The sequence below is a fragment of the Anopheles stephensi genome, chromosome 2, assembly GCF_013141755.1.
Source record: "Anopheles stephensi strain Indian chromosome 2, UCI_ANSTEP_V1.0, whole genome shotgun sequence".
Classification (NCBI taxonomy): Eukaryota; Metazoa; Arthropoda; class Insecta; order Diptera; family Culicidae; genus Anopheles; species Anopheles stephensi.
Window position 1 is genome coordinate 88,189,780 of NC_050202.1, and position 19,406 is coordinate 88,209,185.

Below are 19,406 nucleotides of genomic sequence, written 5' to 3' on the forward strand. Positions count from 1 at the left end.
ACACAGTCCTCCGCCACGAGCCATCTGTAGCCATCTGGTGTTGAGAACTGATAAATTCCACCCTCGCGATGTTTTAAATACTAATGAGCCATTGATTAATTTTCATCTCCCGGGCCTGGCCTGCTGCTCATCGGTCGGTCAATGTCGTGGTTGACGGTTCGCGACTTTCAAGGACAACCGACAACAGCGACATTTGTCCTTTGCGTGGAGATAGTCGGAGATTACAGAAAGGCCCCCGATGGAAACGAGTGACTAGAACGGGGATAAACATTGTACAAATTACCTTGCCCAACTTTTGCTCGCTCGCTTTCTTTTGCTAGAATGCTATTCTTCACCAGTTTTCCCGACCTCAAGATGGGTTTCGCAGCCGCTACTTGCGAGCCGTGTGAGACGTTGACTGATGGTTGGCAGGCCGAGCAGTGGTAAAACAAGCGAGCCGGTAGCGAGATTTTTCACTCATTGTGCAATAAATTTCCCACCCGGCACCCCGACACACATTTTGTCTGGTTGGGTTTTGTTTAAGGGGCGAGCATCAGCTGCGGCGTTGCGTTGCTACGAGCTCCAAAGCCGGTCTGATTAGTTTACATTAAAGTTGCCGGTGCCGGTACTCGCCGTGAGTGGTGGGCAAGGGTGAGAGAGAAATCGAATAATGCGGGATAGGTCTTTATGGAGCTATTGTTTGAAAGAATTTCCCTATTGCCGGAGGCCGTTTGTTTTTTTTTTTTAATGTAACGAGATAATCATTTGGGTAAATTATTGAATGTGGTTCTCTTGCATCTGTGTTTTGCTAGAATCTCTTCAATAACACGATTTTCTTTGTGATTCGAATGGAAATGCTATTATGCTGACGTGTTTGGCTATCGAAAGAGCCAAAAAGTACGCGAAAAGCGAGCTCCGTCATGCGAATTGCGTGCATTCGGGCGTATAAAATGCCGAAGTAGTACGGGCAGATGCCAACGGAGCATGGTTGTGAGTTTCTTAACGTTGTGAAATAGGAAATAGTTTTCACTTAACATAAGATAAATGTATTACTCGCGATGAATGTTTAGCTATGCCATGCGTTCAGCACATTACGCCTGAATGTATGCAATTTCAATCACAATCAATCGCGCTATCATCAACACCTTCACACCATTCGTACGTTGAACTTGGTCAATAATTGAACAATGTCTCCGGCTCGTCCGCACCGACCAGTTTACTGTCAATTCGATTCGTTTTATTTCCCCTCCAATAAAACGCTTTAGTTGCGGGGCGAGAAAAAAAAAATCAATTCTACCCAACCCGACACGCAACAACTTTCCCAACGAACTTTCAAGCCGCTTACTTCCGCCAGTTCCAGCTCGTTCGACTAATATTTCCTTCGCTTTGCTGTGGGTTCCCACCCAGAGTAGGATGAGGACCGATTTGTGGGTTACAATTTCAATAAATCAAACGGAATTGATCCGAACTCGCAACTTCTCAGTTCACCCGTTCGCTCCACCCGTTCTCATCACATATTCAGTTATGGCCGATGACAGGGGAGCGTAGAAAATTGCATTCGAGCTCGCTCAAGCTCCTTGACAGAAGAAACGCTTTACGTACAACGGGTGCAATAAATCTCGGCGCCACACTCAATGCAGGAGGATGCACTGGGAAGCAGTTCGCTGCACCGTCTGCAGTTGCCGCCTGCTGGATGGTAAAACAAGGCATGCCTGTTCGAGGCACGTCCGGTTGGTGACTGGCGAGACTCGGGTCGTACGTACAAAGTGCAGCCAAGTGTAGCAAATTCCTTGGTACAACTACACATCCAGTGCACATCCCGACACGATTTCACACTTTCCTTCGGATCGGTATGATGGGCAGAATGCGCGCGTGTGAGTGCGTATGACATCAAGGTGAAGTGTCACGCTGGGAATCAACCATGGTCAAAGCCACAGAGTGCCGGGGAGTGCTCATTGTTGAACATACATTTGCAATTTCCCCACCCGCATCCACCCGGTGCCCCGGTGTCCTCGTCGGGGCCCCAGCTCATCTGCACGCTCATCCAACGGATTATAGTCGTTTACCCAATCAAAAGGACACTCGGCTCGGTTCGGTTTGAAGCCGGAGCGTAATGGTGTTTTGCCGCATGCTGTCCATGTTCCCGCGTTCTACCGACCGACCGATCATGGTCAGTGTCGGTAGGAAAAACGCTACGCCCACCCCCGAAGCTCCGAAGGCCGGTCGGAAAGGTCGGAAGATAATCGGAAATAATTACACCGATACCGAACGACGCAGTCCGGTTCATGTGTCGCCATGTAAACCTTGTGTCCGTCCGTGTGGTGCGCCCGGTGGAGGCCGATCCGAGCCCGGGATGAAAGTGTTAGTCGCTGATAATTGAATGGTTGCTTTACTCAAAATTAACACGCTGCAGATGGACGTGACTCGGTTGGTGAGTGAGGAAGCGCCGCCAACCGGCAACCAATGGAGTTGAATTAATGTCCATCGGGTGGGCTTTTCTTTTGCTCGAACCGTGAATGCCGAACGTTCCAGGCTTACGGAGATTTTTCATCACATTCAAAGCCACCGGACCTCTGCTCCGGCCCGGTTCGGAATTAAACGAGCCAAGATGAAAAGCGGTTTTGATTTGACTTCAAATTGACTTGTCCCTTTTATGGAGTTTCCTTCGTGTTCGTGTTTCCCTTCGCTCAGAGGGTGGTTTTCACCTTCTAAGACATTAATTCAATCGAACCGTTTCGGGATGGTTGTTACGCTGTGGTTAGGCGCCATTTCATCATTGAGCAAAAAAGGGGGCCTTTTTCTCCTAAAACCGGTTCGTTTTCCTTTTCCAACCAACTCCAAATCGAACGGCTTAACTTATGGTCATTGAAAATATCTTTTTTTTTTCTTGTTATTGCCACAACTCGAACGTTTGCTCAGTAATGGTTTGCGACTGCGATTCACCAACACATGATGGATGGAATATTGCTGCGATAGCTTAAAGATGAAAGCTTCCTCGGTCTTTCCGAGCGGAGGAAAAATCGATTGTTCAATTGGATGTAAAAGAGGTTTTCGGGTTGAGGGGGTTGAGCATTTGCTGCAGAACCTTTGAAAGGATGGTTTCGATAAGAAGGGTTTCTTCGAACGAATCACCCTTAACCGGTTTGGTAAGGAAAGGGTGTATTGGTTCGAGATTATTTCCGGAAGCTGAAAATAAATTCATTCACTAACCATGCCAATTTGCGTTTAATGCACCGTTGGCTAAATATAAATACACTTTGTTTCACACGGCATAAATGTAGCAATCGAGAAATGGGGGAATCGGAATTGGGCATTCACGGACATTCGTTTAATATGGGGATTTGTTTGTCACTACGACCGCAAGAGTTCTTAACTGTTCCAATACTACATCCAATTAACGGTTTAGCTTCGTCGCCTGCCAATCCAATATTTCGACCTATCTGACGAATCCATCAATGCCAACACTTCATCTACCTACTGCATCCCCTTTGTCCATGTCTGGGTTGTCCGACGCTATTCTCATGACATCACGAGCCCAATGTAACCTCACAAGTCCTATTCGCTATGTAATAATGAGGTCTTTTGACCTTTTTCGATCATTTGCCTGACTTTACCATTGTTGCGGCCACTCCAATTTCCTTCCAAACATACGGAACCTAGAGGTCCAAGCCGTCGATTTTTAGATTATTTATGTTTTTCCCTGGGGACGTCGCCTGGTGGTAGAGGCGACACCGGCGCCGGTCTTTATACGGTAGGACCGGGGTTCAAATCCCATCCAGACCGTTCCCTCGTAGTGAGGACTGTGACTATCCAACCAACTACAAGGTATCGTTAAGTTTAGTAAGCCAGAAATGGCAGGCATGACCTTAAGGGGTCGATTGACTAATAAGAGAGAGAGAGAGACGTTGTTCCTGCCTTATAAAAACTGATGCCTTTGCTACAAAATTCGTTGAAATATACTAAACAGTATTCGATTTCTTCTGAATTTCGAATCACACGGATTTCGCCGAGTCACATTATCCGCATGATGCCCGGAAACCAACTGTAGTGCTATCCAATCCATTCCCAAATTAATTGAACCTCGTTGATCATCATATTTTCCGGCCGAAGTTCACATCTTCAAATTTCCAAGAACCTCACCGGAAACTATTTTAAAATTCCAATTCCTACGATTCCTGTCCACCAGATGCTTTGCACACTGGCATGATTGAAAGTCGTAGTGATTAGGATAAATGTTGGCACATCATTGGCCGTACGCCGCGCGGGCAGCATTCAGCAGCATCTGCAAACGTGCCGATGCCGCTCAACTTCCCGGTGCTTTGATAAATATTTCAAATCGGAACCGGATCTGTGTGCCGGGGTGTTCTCGCAAAATTTCATCCTACCCCTGGCCAGCTAGGATTATATTTTCCAGTGCTACGCGCTGCAGCGGACAGACTGTTACTCAACAGCATCAACTCCGGTATCATCAATCGCCCCGAGCATGAAAACTAATTAGCTGTCCCGTTGCTTCATGCTGCAGATCGTGATACAATCGCGTGCGTATGGCGCGGGAAAGGTTTATTAGTCTTGTTGGAGTTTTGTGTGCGTGTGTGTGAGTGTGTTTTTTCGTGTCGTTCTGCAACATACTTCTGGCAGTTGGCTACCGTCCTTCAACGCGCGGGTAATTATCGGTTGATGGAAAATTGTAATTTTCATGTCGGTGGAAATCGGCGAATGTAATGTAAATAATGACAACACCTCAATTAATTAACAGTCGTGAACCAGACCAGCGGGAATTAATCTACCAAGATAGAGAATGGTTTAGAGAGATGACGGCTTCGCATCTGCAATTCTAGATGCAATGCGAATGTAATATAAAGCCATTTCGTTCATATTTCCCATAAACCAAACCGATAAATATGGCATTTCGTAGTGAGAAAACATGTTTACAAACAAACAAATTATTCACATACAATGCATCGCTTAGCAAACGCTTGTTTGTAGCTTTTGTTTTGAAAACATCTTCACAATAAGCATAAGTTTTTTTTCCACCTCGATGAAAGTCCCTTCAGGCTATTAATGAGCTGTGGATTGACGGAAAAACATAACTCCTGCATTCTCTCCCTCTGTCACGCATCTTAACTAGTCATAAAGATCGAAAAATACATTGTTCAGCGTTTGGAAAAGGGGCAGCTGAGAAAGTCGGGGGGGCAAAACTTCTCAACACGCCTCGACAACTTTTCCACCGCACGCATAACAAACCTCGATGGAGACGCCCGGTAGTTGACGCGATAGTTTTTGGATGGAGCTGTTTGCACATAAACACGCACACAGGCAAACGAAAGCAGCGTGGGGGCTAGTAAAACATGCCCCAACACAAGCGTAGGAGCTTTTATGTATGCATTTACCCAACATAACAACACGTCCTTACCGTCCACCAGCGGCTCACACACACACACACATCTCCCTGTTTGTTTGTGGTGGGAGCTAGTTTGCTAAAGGGTGGTCCAGAAGCAGAGAGAAAAAAAAAGAATTCCGCAAACACTGCAAGAGAAAAATCGAACGCAGCCAGCCAGATACAGAAATGAAGAGCGAATAACAAACTGGCCGTTTTATTCTGTTTGCCACGGAAAACTTACTGCCGATTGCCGATTTCGGAGGAAAGGAAAGTTTTTTTTCCGCTCCCCTACCCTGCACCACCATCACAACGGAACGTTTCGCATGATTGGCGCGAGAAATATTTGCCAGCGTACGGGCTGAGTCATCCGTCCATAAGCGCCCGTTACAGGCTGGCGGTGAGGATTGTGGGGCATTCTGCATTTGCAGTTTTGCAGCGCGCGGAAGGATTGAAGTTTTGATTGGTTTTTTACCCGAACGATTATGGAAATGGATGGTTGGTTCCTGATTGGTTGGCCCAGTTTATGCGTCTGTTGTTGACACTTTGCCTGCACTACACTCAGGCGCTCCAGAAGCGCCGGAGTTCCGATTGAACGGTAACTGGACTTGTGGAATGGTGGTAAATTAAAGAAAACTTACTTTTGAGAGTTAAATGAGAAGGAAGATTGGTGCTGATGGTTGACAAGGTGTATGGGGGGGGGGGGGGGGGGGGGCAGAATGTTTGATTGCGAACTGTAAATTAAATTCTGTTCAGTCTGCTGCATTATGGTGCGATGACGCCTGAAAGTATGCAAACAGTGTTTATTTGAAATTTAAATGATTTTTTGCTATTTTTGTAACGATTTCTCAGAAGTTCGCAACAGCCGAATTAGTGTAGGAAGGTCAAAATAATATTTTGCATACATTTAGGCGTGCACAAACACTTCGCAACCGAATAGCTAATGATTGAAGGGTTTTAAAAACCTATTTTTGTGAGCTCTAAGGGATGGAAAAATATGTAATGTTTGAGGTTTTTTTTCTCTTTTAAATCCCAAACTTGCTCCCATTTTCCTTCAAATCAATAACGTGCTGGGTGAGTATTTTTAAAAGCTCCCCCCTATTGCGCCATCCATCAGATCCGTTAAACCTCCGAAAATTCCATCAAAGGGTAGCACTGAAAGAGGATTTTTCGTCAAACAAACACGGCCAGCAAAAGGCTCCCTCCGCCCCGACTGGATACACACAAAAATAAACACATTATGAAAGGTCAGAAATGGTCGCAGCAATGAATCGTCAAAACACAGCCTGTTTCGTTTCTGCGCCGGGCAGCCGGAATACAACCAGGCCAAACGAGCGCCCGTTGAAGGTTAAATGCGAAGTAAATGCAAAGCAACAGTCTTCCCAAAATCTGCCGTCGAGATGCTTGAAAGGAGCGAAGCAAAAAAGAAAATAGAAGGGAGATCGGAATGGTTTACATAGGATTATATGAGCTTCTTAAACTTCAATTCAATGTTTGATACCACTCGGGTGGTGGCCACTATCAAACCACCACCGGTCGGTCGGTGTATCGCTTTCCGTTGCGCAAACAACCCAACCAACGGGCGAGTGGTGCTCGATACACGGTCACGGGAGGATCTCGTATGTGGTGGGATTTTCGCTCAAGATGACAGAGTGGATTTGCACTCCATATCGGTGAGCGACCGGGCGCTGTGGGGCGTTTGAATAGGCCCAGCCGAGAACGTGTCATGGTGCCTTGGTAAATACATAACTTCAGTGGCAGCCAGCGAGCAAGCAGCTGCGAGCTTCGAGCGCTCCGACACTGGATGCTAGAAGCCATGTTTGCCTTCAACCAACAAGAGTGACAGATCCATTTTTCCTTACTTCTTGCGAGCTTGCCGAAAACGCGTTGGAGGAAGCAGCACTCGCACATATTGGATAGGCAAAATAAGTGTTTGTTTGTGTGTGTGTGTGTGTGTGTGTGTGTGTGATGGTAGAAGAAAGGAAAAGCAGACGTACGTGTACCGAGCCATCGTCGCCAATGTCCAATGTCGATTGTCGGACTGTGTGCAATGCGGGATCTTGTCCGAGAGCAAACGGCAATGAGACATTCATTTATCCAACGACCTTAGTGCTGTAGTTTGTTTGTCCATCCACGAAGAGTAATAATTTATTTGGACTCTCACTACAAAACGGTTTCATTCCTACAGACTTATAGGATCATCTCAAGAAATCTCTCTTCGCCCACTGAAATGAGAAGAAAAGCGATAACATTCCCCAATGCTACACCAAGGTCTCATATTCAAGTGCTTACCGGAATAAACTGCATAGATTTAGTGATGTTCAGGGTTCAATCAGGAACAAACGATGCAACCAATAGAGCATGCAAACGGCACAGTACGCAATCCCCAGCAGACCGATCACAGGAACCATCAGCACCATAATGAGCATCGAAACGGGGTCTTCCCTTGCCCGAACGCCTTGCAATGTGCATGGTTGAAAGAAACGCACCCACAGGTACACGATGGCCGTCTTGATGTGTTTCTTAAGGTACGTTACGATCGGGTACGTCACTGGAGTTAGTGTTTTGATAATATACAGCATCAACATCATAAGATTCTTGAGAAATTGGTATCCAATTCCGATGGATCTATTTTTGGGCAATGTCTCGTCATCCTTCACTTCAGCCTTCATCTGCGATTGAGCATCGGTGGCTGCCGGTTCTTTGAGAGTTTTCTCCGGTTCTTGTGTTGAATCGTTTTGTTTTTCCTTTCCCAAAACATCCTCCCTCTTGCGCTGTTCGTTCTCTTCCTCCTCGCTAGAGTTGTACTCAGCGTACTGAAGCTCGGTCATGCTTCGGCCCTTGCCCATACCCTCGTTCTGATGCTCCTGTTGGTGTGCGTCTAGCCATTGGTTCAATTTTTTCCACGTCGACGGACGCATCGTTGATGCTCGGGTGCGGCGTGGCGTGTACCAACCGCCCGCAAACTCCGACAGCGTATCGTCCATGTCGGGTTCGGTTTCAATGCAATCGCCAATGGGATGGGACAGCCGAAAGGCGGGATGTTCCTGACGAGGCCGTCCACGACCTTGGCTGCGTTTGGGATGCTCTGGGCAGCAGGACGACGTTGGACGTTTGCCGAGACGGGTGGCATCCTCGTTTACGGTACAATCGCGTTCTTCTGGCACCTCCCGTGGACGGCTGTAGTGGGGCTGTTGTTGATGTTGTAGCTGCTGTTGCATTCGCTCACGCCACAACTGATTCCGATAGGGACGCTCATCGTTCGACAGTGGAAGGTTATTCATTGTGACAAATTTGTGGATGTAAACGGTTTGCCTCAAAATGGCTCACCTGAAGGACTGCGTACACCGAAACAGAACGACAGTTACCGACTTCTGCCAATCGTCCTTGGTAACTAGAAGGCTGAGGCTATTTGTTGCTTTGAGGATTTCATTGCTACTTTGGTGTGAAGTAGTCTGGACAGAAAATAAATTTAAAGCCTACTGCGATCGTCTTGTTTGTATCATCTTTAATGGAGAGCAAAAAATTAAATGACTTTGAACATATTTGAAACGGTTGTCCAGGGACGCATGAAGTCATTTGTTTTTCTACACATGCCCAACAGCTCTTGAGCTGCAAAAAAGCAACACACACACACCCTGAAACTGCCAACGCAAACTACTTCCATCAAACCGCTCATTATTTGTCATCAACCAGAGGGAATCAAGACGTCGTGCGCGGACGTCCCCATCCGAAATGCGACCCGTAGCGATTCGTCGAAATCAAATCACCATGTGGGGGGAAAACCTTCGCCGAGACCTCGACGTCCAGCCGCAATTTCGCTTGAAATCGTTCCCCGTGTGTGGAAAAAAAGGGTAAGGAAAGGGAAGGGTGGAAAAGAGAAAAGCCATCCACCAAACCATCGGTTTCATTCTTCGGGATGTCCTCTCTCTCTCACTCTTTTTGAGCCATTCTAGCGAAACCCCATGTGGCTAGAGCGCACTGTGTGTGTTGATAAAATTTCCGGTTACTTCTTCCTTCGGGGTTCACACACACACACACATATGATGGCTAGCCGGGGAAACGGAATTGCAGCCAGAGCAAAGGCAAAAACGACATCCCTCCGGGCGATAGCACAAGTGCCTCATCATTCGTACGCTGGCAGACGACCGGCGACGGTGGGTTTGCGGCCAGAGAAAACGGCCAGAGATGGCGAAATAGAAAGAAATGCGCTGGACGTCCTTAGGCGCCCGATGCGATGCTCGTGCACATGGGGAGCGAACGGGACTAAGTAAACATTGGTCGTTGCTACACGCGGTCGGTTGTTACGGAAGCTTGACAAGCGTCTGTGGGCTGGTAGCAGGGGGTTGGCGGTAAGGGCAAGAGGAAGGGAAAGAAATGGAGCAAGCGTGCTGTCAAAATGACAGCGACTGTCGCGACTATCGACCGCACGTGGCTTCGGGCCGGGAAACGCGGCCCGTGGGTTGCCCGGGAGACAACGACGACGACTAGGATGTATCCGCAGCATACGCGTACGCGTCCAAACTGGATGATGTTTGTACAGATCGCGCGCTCATGTTCATGTACGCCGATTACCATCATGTGGTCGCATACCAGTGTGCTTCGGTTTGTTGCATGGCGATGATGAGGTCCTGGGTACCGCGCAACTAAACGCAACGTGCTCTGCCGTGGTGCGGTGGCGTCAAACTGTCGTCTTCATTATACTTTCGTTGCAGAGCGCTCGAAACTACGAAGACAATCCGGTAGACACTGGTGGATAATGTGAAGCCGCACATTGAAGCTGGTGGCGCGCAGGGCGCGGAGGTTTTTGTTGGGTGATAAATAGTAAGTGTATCAACAATTGCTGCTTTGTTTCATTCCACCAAAATCAATTATGTGAGCGCTCTCACAAGCATCAATCGCATGTACAATTGTTTTTGACACTTGAACAAATTAATTTGAAACAGTTCGTGGGAAGACTCATCATCCACGGCGTTTAAAGCAGTTTTGTATTGCGGAATGTATGCTATTAGGCGTATTTACAGCTATTTCCATACTTGAAAGGGGTTTGAATTTTATACCAGGCGCCTAAAGGTATGCAAATCGGAAAGCAAGCATTAATAAGGCCAACAGCTGAGTGATTCATTTCAGCAAAGTTTCATTGACTTCTTTATTGTTATGTGTTTCTTTGTAGTAAATAAATAATGAAGAAAAAAACCTCATAGAAGCCGAAAACTCTACCAGTTCCGCCCAGAAAGAAAGCAGTCAGGATAGGCTTTGCAACTCATATATAATGCTCCACAGGATGAATCTATCTGGGACGAAGGGAAGGTAGAATCGTTCTACGCGAGCGGCGCTGCCATGTTTCCTCCCGATACACCTATCATTTATTCAGCAGCGCAATATTAAAAAGCAATCAATTAGTCACGAAGCGAAGAAGATTAAACCCGAACCGGTCGGGTGTTGTCTGCATGCCAGCTTCCGACACAGCGCACTCGGCACACTCGGCAGCCAAGGATCAAACGATGCTGGTAGGAGAAATCTGTTTGATTCTTGCTTCAAAGGCATTTCACCAGGCATCAGGCATTAATTCGTACCCGGGCACTTTTCACGACAGTGTGAATTCGGATCGTTACAGTTCATCGACGGCTCGATTATGATGGGATATAGTGCTCGGTACACAATTCGTTTCCAATTTCCGGTAGGACGATTACTTAAATATGTCGCCAGATACGTTTCGGCGTGTCTGATGAGCTTTACGGCACCGTTTGGACGTTATTTAAAGCTTGATTCGATCCTGACCGCAGTGTTTTTGCTCGTTTGGTCGTGCGGATTGCATACCTTCAAGTGCTTTCTATTTTCTTCGTTCATTTTCAATTCAAAAGCCTATATTTGTTTGTTTTTCTTTCTTTTATGCGAAACAGCAAACATTCAACCGACGCTGAGCATGACAAATCCAAGGTGGTTCGCGTCAATTTTCCTCAAGAACCTCACTGTCAAGGGGGCATCACAAATCTAAATTTCAAACCATTAGCAGACGACCGAAGCGAACGTTCCTTAAAGCTGATGGTGGTAAAAAAGAAAACGAACGCGCCACAGTCGCCCAGCTAATAGACCCTAATGCACACTCTGTCAACCCCAAATAGGTTGGCGCACTGGGTTGGCATGTCCTTTCGGAAAACAAAGTGTATCACTCACCCGCTCACACGGATAGCCTTCCATCGTCCGCAGACACGCAGACATGCGACAAAATCTGAGGCCCCTGTGTGCGAGAATGTTGTCACTTTGCTACATTGGAACCGACGTTTGCTGGGTCCTTTCACTCGCCCACAGGGGAGGCCCCATTTCCTACCCAAATTGTCGCCCGTAATTGACGAAGTTCACTTTTTACCAACATTCGCGACCCGGTTCGGTTGGGTTGTATTTTTAATGCTTTGCTTCGGAGTTTTATTTTGTGGAGTCTCGGTTCGGTGTTCTTACGGTAATGGCTTCGACGGCGGTCCAATCCACGACGGTAGGTTGATGCGCATTGGAACCTCTACGGTGGTCTGATTGATGGACGTATCTCTTCCGGCTAGTGAAGGAGACGATCGATCTTCATGAAGGTACGGTGCCGTCTTCTTTCCTTGCCAACCGAAGGAAACAAAAGAGAAATGGTGGAGCAGAGAAAAATGCCTCAAATGAACTTGTTACGCTCCAGAAAGATGCCAAAGGAAGTGTTGTCTGTGGCGTGAAAAGTTTATTATATTTTCAGATAAACAAGCGAAAAGAGAATACAGGTGGCATAGGACAAGTAGATCCCCTTCTCTGTTGGATGGCTTAAGATTCGTTGCCAATCTGTTTCAACGAGCAGGCACAAAAATCGATTGGGTTTATCAAAACTTAAAGTTAATCCTTACCGTCATTGACCTTTGTCGTTATCAGCGAACGATTGTTTTCCATGGACTTGCTGTTTGCAATCACGATAAGCTAAGCTGAGCTAAAATGCTTTCGTTTACGGTTACGTGATTGAATTCTGTGAGCAGTCTGAGTTGTTTTGAACAACAAATGAAGATGAGAGAAATTTGAGTAATTTCTAGATGATTGTGGCCGAAAGAAATTGATTAAAATCCAAATGCTTAGCTACAGAAGCAAGAAAGAAGCATTCACCAGTCGCATTGCATATCCTGCAGGCGCAATCCCGCTGTGAGCAAACCATGGCAACGGTGGCGAACTGGTACGCATTACGTTTGATGTAGAACTAATTTATGTAAATGAAAATGTGCTGTATCTTGAATTCTCAGCGCCTGTAAGTATACTTACACAATCTAAAAAAATCATAATGTCTTTGAAGAACGTCTGGCAGAAGATTTTTTTGCGAGTGATGCTAGTTCATTGGATTATGCTTTAATTTTCTGGACGCCTGGCAGTATGCAAACCCTACCTCAAGCAACACTTTTCCCACTCCCTAGCATTCAACAGATTACGAGCAAGAGCTCATTAGCATTAGTGCTTCACAAAAATTATCTCCTGTGTGAATATGAGCGAGAGAGAGTGGGAAACGTTTTAATAATGCAAACTCCATCTCCTCCAACCGTACCGTAGTACCGTAGCTACAACACCCATTGGAATCGTATCGCAGGCCCGGATTATTCTAACGCATCGTTGCACGATTTGCTGAAGGCATCTTAAGAACAGTGTGGGTCACACAAAATGAACCACCAACCGACGCGCCACGGCGCTGGTGGGGGACGCTTCCTTTACCGCTTTCAAAGTTGGTAATATTAATTGAAATTGAAAGCAACCACTTCCGGGATCACTTCTGGTACAATCTATGTGCATCGCTTCATTCATCCTCTCCTCCCGGGTGCTGCTTCCCCGGTGAAAACTTTACACCGGGATGCAAAAATGTAAAAGAAGCTAAATGATTGCCGGAGGAAATTGTTCCACAAAGTCAACCTGGATCGAGTGGGTAGATCAGAGTTCCCCGCAAGCGTGACGTTGGATTTGGGTTCTTCTGGTGGTGCCTGTTTCTCGTGGTCTAGTAGAAACCACATTCATATAGAGCGTGATATACTGCCACCGGGGGGTGTTAGATTAGGACTCCATACACACACACGTAGATCGATAGCGGCACCAAACAAAGCACCAAACGAAACGAAATGTTTCCTGCTGACTTACTTTAGACGAGGTACACCAGCAACCCGAGGGCTGGTTCTCATCCATTTCGGCTTGTGGGCTATTTTTCATCCTATCCAAATACGTACGTACCCTTTCGGAGATTTTGCAGACATCGGTTCGTACCGGGTTTCCCCCTCTGTATGCTTCCTTTACTGCCGCTTGTCGCTATCTGAGCTAAAAGTGAAAGATTTATGACCATTCCGTCGTGGGTCAATCAGAGAAAAGGATTTTTCTTGAGTGATATGCTGCAAGCTTTCAAGGCCGCGTTGTTTATGATGGATGGGAGGCCTATTTTGTCCGTGATAAAAATCGTCACTCGCTGAGCGATTATGTGCAGCTCAATCACACTTAGCGGTCGAGAATAGGAAATGACCGAGAACGTCTTCCCTAAACCCGACATTCCACACGTGCCATGGATCGTTCGCCTACACTTGGGAATCACGGTGTGCCCTTGGCAGAGAAAGCGGGCTTCCCTCAGATCAAATATTTAAACTAAGGATTGAGAAATCCTTCTCATTCCCCATTCTCGTTTGTCTGGTTCCTGGTCCGACGTCTTCTTTGTAGCAGGATCCAAAATATCTCGAAAACAATTTACCATCCTACTGCGATAAGATAAGAGGACGGAGGAGTTGGAGGAAGAAGGCGAGCGAGTGTGCCTTTGTAAATTACCCTAGAGTTTGACCTTTATCGTTGTAGGTCACACGCATGGTCGTTTCGACCATCCCCAAAGCCATTGACCGAGACTGCAAGATAGACACAGTGTAACCATCTACCCCCGGCCGCCTTCCACCTCTGCCCTGAGCATACCCACACTTACCCCAGTGCCCCACCGATGACGTTCAACCGGAGGAAAACTTTATTTTCACACATATCCACCTGTCTGCAGCGAAAGGCACGGTCGGTGAACGAAGCCAGGTGTAGGAGAAATATTTCTGTTGTTTATACCTCAATTAACCGACTAATGAAGGTTCCACTTCCGGTCTGTTCGGTCCGTTCCTCCCACAGCATTACGTTCGGAAACGGTTTCAATGGCGCACACAAATTTATACGGACACGCAAACAAAGAATACAGCGATCCGATCCGTACGGTGTTGCTGGTACGGCATACATCCGATGACACTTGGAGTGATAAGGAGCAGGGAATTAAGATAGCTCAACCGACCGGACCACCCACGGATAAAACGCCCGGAATTATGCACACACACACACACACACACGCACCACCCCCTCTTGACTGAGAAGTTCAGGATAGTAATAGCTGGCCTATGGATCTGACTTATGTTCGGGGCGAACTGTCTGCAGCTCGTCGGATTCAGCCCAATTCCGGGAACCGGCTTGCGGATTGCGTTTTCTACACACTGAGCACTTTTGGAAAATTTGCATCTCACTAAACTGCTCACGAACAGAGCTCTGCCAGCTTTCCGAGAAGGGCAAATACGCACGCAAAGCAGAACGATGAATTAGCTTCGGATCATTTATTTCTCTCATCTGGATTGCGGTTCACTTTCCATTGCCCTGCAGATGAGCTTGTGTTCGGGGAATCATAAAGTCAAAATGCTGGTGAGTTTGGGAGGCAATTTTACTGCAAACCACGCTTGACTGTGCTTCATATTTGTAGAAATGTTTAAACAGGGCCAATAAATGTCATCACATACTCTTTGACATCTTAAGGCCTTTGAGAGATGTTGTAGATTTACCAGATTGTACGAAGATTGTAATGCGGATTGCATACCTGTAACCCACTAGGTGTCGTAAATACTGGCGAAGCCCCGTAAAGTATGCAATTTGCAAAACACGCTTGTGTCATAAAACGAAACAAATCGTTTGGTTTCATTAGCATTTTCTTCTTATCTCTCTTAAACTTTTGCCCAGTTGACCCGGGGGTTTAGTGCAACAGTAACAACCTCTGCTTTACGAGCTTTAACCATGAATAAATTCAATCAATTCAATAAAAGTAATCGAATTTCTCGTCGTCTGGAAGTGGGAATAAGTACACGTACAGCAACGCAACACACACACACGAATGAGCGAAAATAATCCAAATAGGTTTGTCGATGGACCGAATGGATCTCGATTTCGTTTTCAATCCCTTTCCCGCCGGCATGTCGCACAGGCCTCGATGCATAGGTGCGTGACCAAAGCGGCTCGGGTTCAATGGTAGGAAAAATCTATTTATTGTCCATCACCATCATCATCATCGTACCAGGTATCGGTGACGATTATAATGATCATTATGATGTTAGCATCAATTTTGCGGAAAAACTTCGTACGCGAATCGGTGACGAACAGTTTAATGATTACATGAAAAATTGCGCAATACACAACCAACCCATCCGCGGCGGACGTTCCTTTTTGCTCAATTCATCTTAAATCTCCCACCCGAAGGAGTCGGCGTAGAAAGTTGTAATCGATAAAGTTTCAATTTATCGCTCGTGGTCTCTAATCTGCACGATTAATTGCCCCGTGTTTCGTTACACTAGCGGCCCGTTGAAGGCTGTGTGAGCTGGGCCCTAAAACTGGGACACAGCGTACGACGATGAATGGCGGTTGCTTGCATTGTCGGTCGGCGTGCCTGGCAGTTGCTGGATGAAATTAATTAGCACTTAAGCTAATCACTGACAGCCTGTGTCGAGGCGTCCCAGTTTGCGGTGGGATACAGGCACGCACGCACCCACGAAGCGTGTGTGAGGCGTTTGTTGAAGTTATGGCTAATTGGAGGCTAAAATAATGATCCGTGTCGGGATGTGTGAGGATGTGTGTTTGGTTGCAACTTATGACGCGATGGATCCCTGGACGTTGGTTCACGATGGATGGAAGGATGATGATGTCCAAGTTTGTGGGAAACTTCACCATGCATGACACGCACAATGTGACCACTGTAATGCGTTGCTGTCACTTGGATGTGTATGATCGATAATTAAAGAGAGAGAGAGAGGGAGAGAGAGAGAGAGAGAGAGAGAGAGAGAGAGAGAGAGATAGAGAGCTTTGATGTAGTGATCATAAAAAAGCCTAATCCAGTTGTATCCAAGGCAACGGTAGTGAATGTGCGGTTGTTGGGTTGATTCATTCGTTGCTTTGATTAATGGAAATCGCTACAGTTAATGGCCGATCGCTACTGCTGCGTCCATCTTACCGAAGCTTTCAATACACATACCGGAATCTTGCGTTTGATAGAAAATATAACTTCTCTTCGTTTTACTTCACTTGCAGGACCCTTCAAAATGTCGGTGAACCCCTCGGAGGAGCACGTCCAATATCCGGCTGTCGAACGGCCGAAAAGAAGGTGCGGTTATCCCGTTCCCTCACCCTACCCCTGTTCAACTTCCCCGGTGCAGGTGCATTCAGCAAGGTGCAGCCGCCCGATAACTCGATCTGCTTCAAGGCATCCTCCAGTAAGTACATCCGGTCGCTTGGCAGTCGGCTATGCGCGGAGCTAATGGTCGTTTCGGTTCCTTTGTTCCCAACCTGTAGACAATTTCCTGTACGAATCGAAGCTCGCCACCAGCACGACCCCCATAAGCAGCAGCCCAAAGATCCTGCTGACGGCCGATGACAACACGTTCGACTACCGGCGCAAGTCGTCCGGCGGTAGTAGCATCTTCGCGGCCGGAAGCTCCGTGGTCGGACCGGCCGAACCACACATCTACGAGTTCGACGAGAAGCGCTCGAGTGGAGATGGTTCGGTCGTTATCAGGTACGTACCGTTCAGTGACCTATGTCAAATGCAGTGGCCGAAGTGTAGCCACAGGAAATGAAGAGCAAACAGGAGAGATAATATGAGTTTATTAAAATCTTGAACAGCGCCTGAAAGTTATGCAATCGTAGCAGAGATTTCTGGAGAGAAAAGTACATCGAATGTCATGTGTATTGCATAACTTTGCGGATTTTATTATGCGCATTGCATACTTTACGGTGGATTGCATGCTAACAGTTTGGATAGTGTACTTTAATAAGGTTGTTAAGAAGAGTGTTGAGTGTTGAGCCAGGCTCGGTGCCTGTATCGTTATCATTATGTACCGTCACATATCCGTTCGTTACAGTATCACCTCCCCCGGCATGTATCCGCCCATACCCACGTCAAAATCGTTCGGTATATCGTCGTTCAACTTTGTCAATTTTAACAATGCCGCCAACAATGGTGGCAGCACTACGCCCTTGTACGGCAACAGCCTGGCCGGTACGCTGGCCGCGGGCTGTGGTCCGGGACAGGGTGGAAAGCGGGGCAGCGACGTTTCCGTTACCGGGAGCGGTGGAAGCGGAAGCGGCGGCTCGGCACAGCTGATTAGCAACAGCACAAACAGTGCCATCTACCGGCTCGCTCGGATCATCAACCAGACAACGAAAACCAGCAGTAACTGCCTGCAGAACACGGTCAACGATGACAGCGCGCGTCGGCTGTCGTGGGAAAGGTAAGCATACACAACACACCGTCCACAGCCAGTGCGGTTCGTTCGCTTACCTTTCCTGGGTTCTCCTCGTTCGTACAGGCGGGACAAAACCAACAAGCCAATACCACGGTCCTCTAGTATCGATTCGATGGTGGACGCCGTCTGGAGCGAATTCCCACCGAGCGCACCGGGCAGTGCTCGGAACTCCGTCTCCACCCAGATACCCTCCAATCTCAACATCTTCCTCGGGTCGACCCGACGCGAAAGCATGCTCAGCCCATCGTCCAACCGTCGGTCAAAGCAGCAGCGCGGCATTTCCGGTATGTACAAGGCTCCAAACAGTCACCGATCCATTCTAGGACAAATAGCCAGCCATTTGGGACGTATTCATGGGGCGATCCGTCTCAACCGATGTGTCCGGTATGCGCTTTGAAGGCAGACAAAACCTCAAAATCGGTCGGAATCAAATTTAGATTACCGCCACGTGGAAACTGGGTACTGGTGATGAATTCTTTCGTTCGGCCAGATCCGCCTTTCGTGACCGGGAAGGAATATTTAAAATGTACCGATCGCATGGCTCATCTAACATTAGATATCTCTTCCGGAGGTGTTGTGCACACAACTGGGACGCCAATGGATCGTAACAGAGCGGTTTTCAAATTCGACCACCCAACATTGATTGGCGGTTTGTACGTGACTACGAATGACACATGGAAACGTATCTATCATGCCCGATTGGTCACCATGCTGACATTAAATTGGTCAACCCCAGTTCTCTCATGCACAATTGCACCTTGCTGCATTTCAATGTGAGTGTTGCGCCTAATCTATCCAATGAGACTGTTCGCAAAATGATTTTAATTGGCCCAATCACCTCAGGGATTCCGTCCGGCACGCAAAGCGTCTGGACTAACGAATGACACATTTAAAAACCAAATGAAATTGTACATCCCGAAGCTTCGGCCGTTCCTGCAAAATCGAATCGCAGCCGGGAAAGTGTTTGAAGTGGATAGTGAAGCGTCTTTATTTGCATATTGTACTATCGGGGGAAGTAAAACAAGTACTTTCCTCCGAGCGTGTGCTTCTCTGTCCAACTATCCTAGAAATGGTCGATGCCTGCCAGGAGCGCCTGAAGCGGCGTCCAACGAATGGTTTAGAAACAGCACTCATTAATCGCATCATTACGACCGGGTGCCGAGAGACTTTTCGAACTGTGGAATGGATTGTTTGCTACGGTTGCGAGTCCATGCTTTGATCTGGGCGGCTATCTAAGGCGCTGGCACGCACAACCAAGCCGTGCTCCTAACAAGAATGGGATGAACTTTAATTACTTTGATGGAGCTATTAGCACAAATAGGGAGTGTCGGAGTTGAAGCTGCTTTACGTGATAGTAAAACGGAATGAACGTTTGTTTGTTTCAGAGCTGCTGGAACGAGAGTTGGTGGATTTGAGTTTATCATCCTGCTCGTTAGCATTGTATTGTTTGACTCCGTTTACAATAGGTGACGTACTATTATTGATTA

General features: G+C 47.1%; 2 protein-coding genes across 2 annotated transcripts in view; one reads left to right on the plus strand and one right to left on the minus strand.

The window, feature by feature from the left end:
• Positions 1-19,406, plus strand: part of LOC118505033 — a 94,347-nt gene that overhangs the window by 18,733 nt on the left and 56,208 nt on the right. Inside the window, exons 3-6 of the mRNA XM_036040264.1 lie at positions 16,706-16,887; positions 16,967-17,189; positions 17,536-17,904; positions 17,983-18,203. Of these exons, the coding sequence (XP_035896157.1) occupies positions 16,706-16,887; positions 16,967-17,189; positions 17,536-17,904; positions 17,983-18,203 (995 nt within the window). The remainder of the gene's footprint in view (positions 1-16,705; positions 16,888-16,966; positions 17,190-17,535; positions 17,905-17,982; positions 18,204-19,406) is intronic.
• Positions 7,475-8,797, minus strand: LOC118505087. The gene is made up of 2 exons (XM_036040378.1): positions 7,649-8,797; positions 7,475-7,581 (listed from the first exon to the last, which is right to left on the minus strand). Exon 1 carries the CDS (start codon positions 8,638-8,640, stop codon positions 7,678-7,680), a length of 963 nt encoding a protein of 320 aa, XP_035896271.1. The 5' UTR covers positions 8,641-8,797; the 3' UTR covers positions 7,475-7,581; positions 7,649-7,677.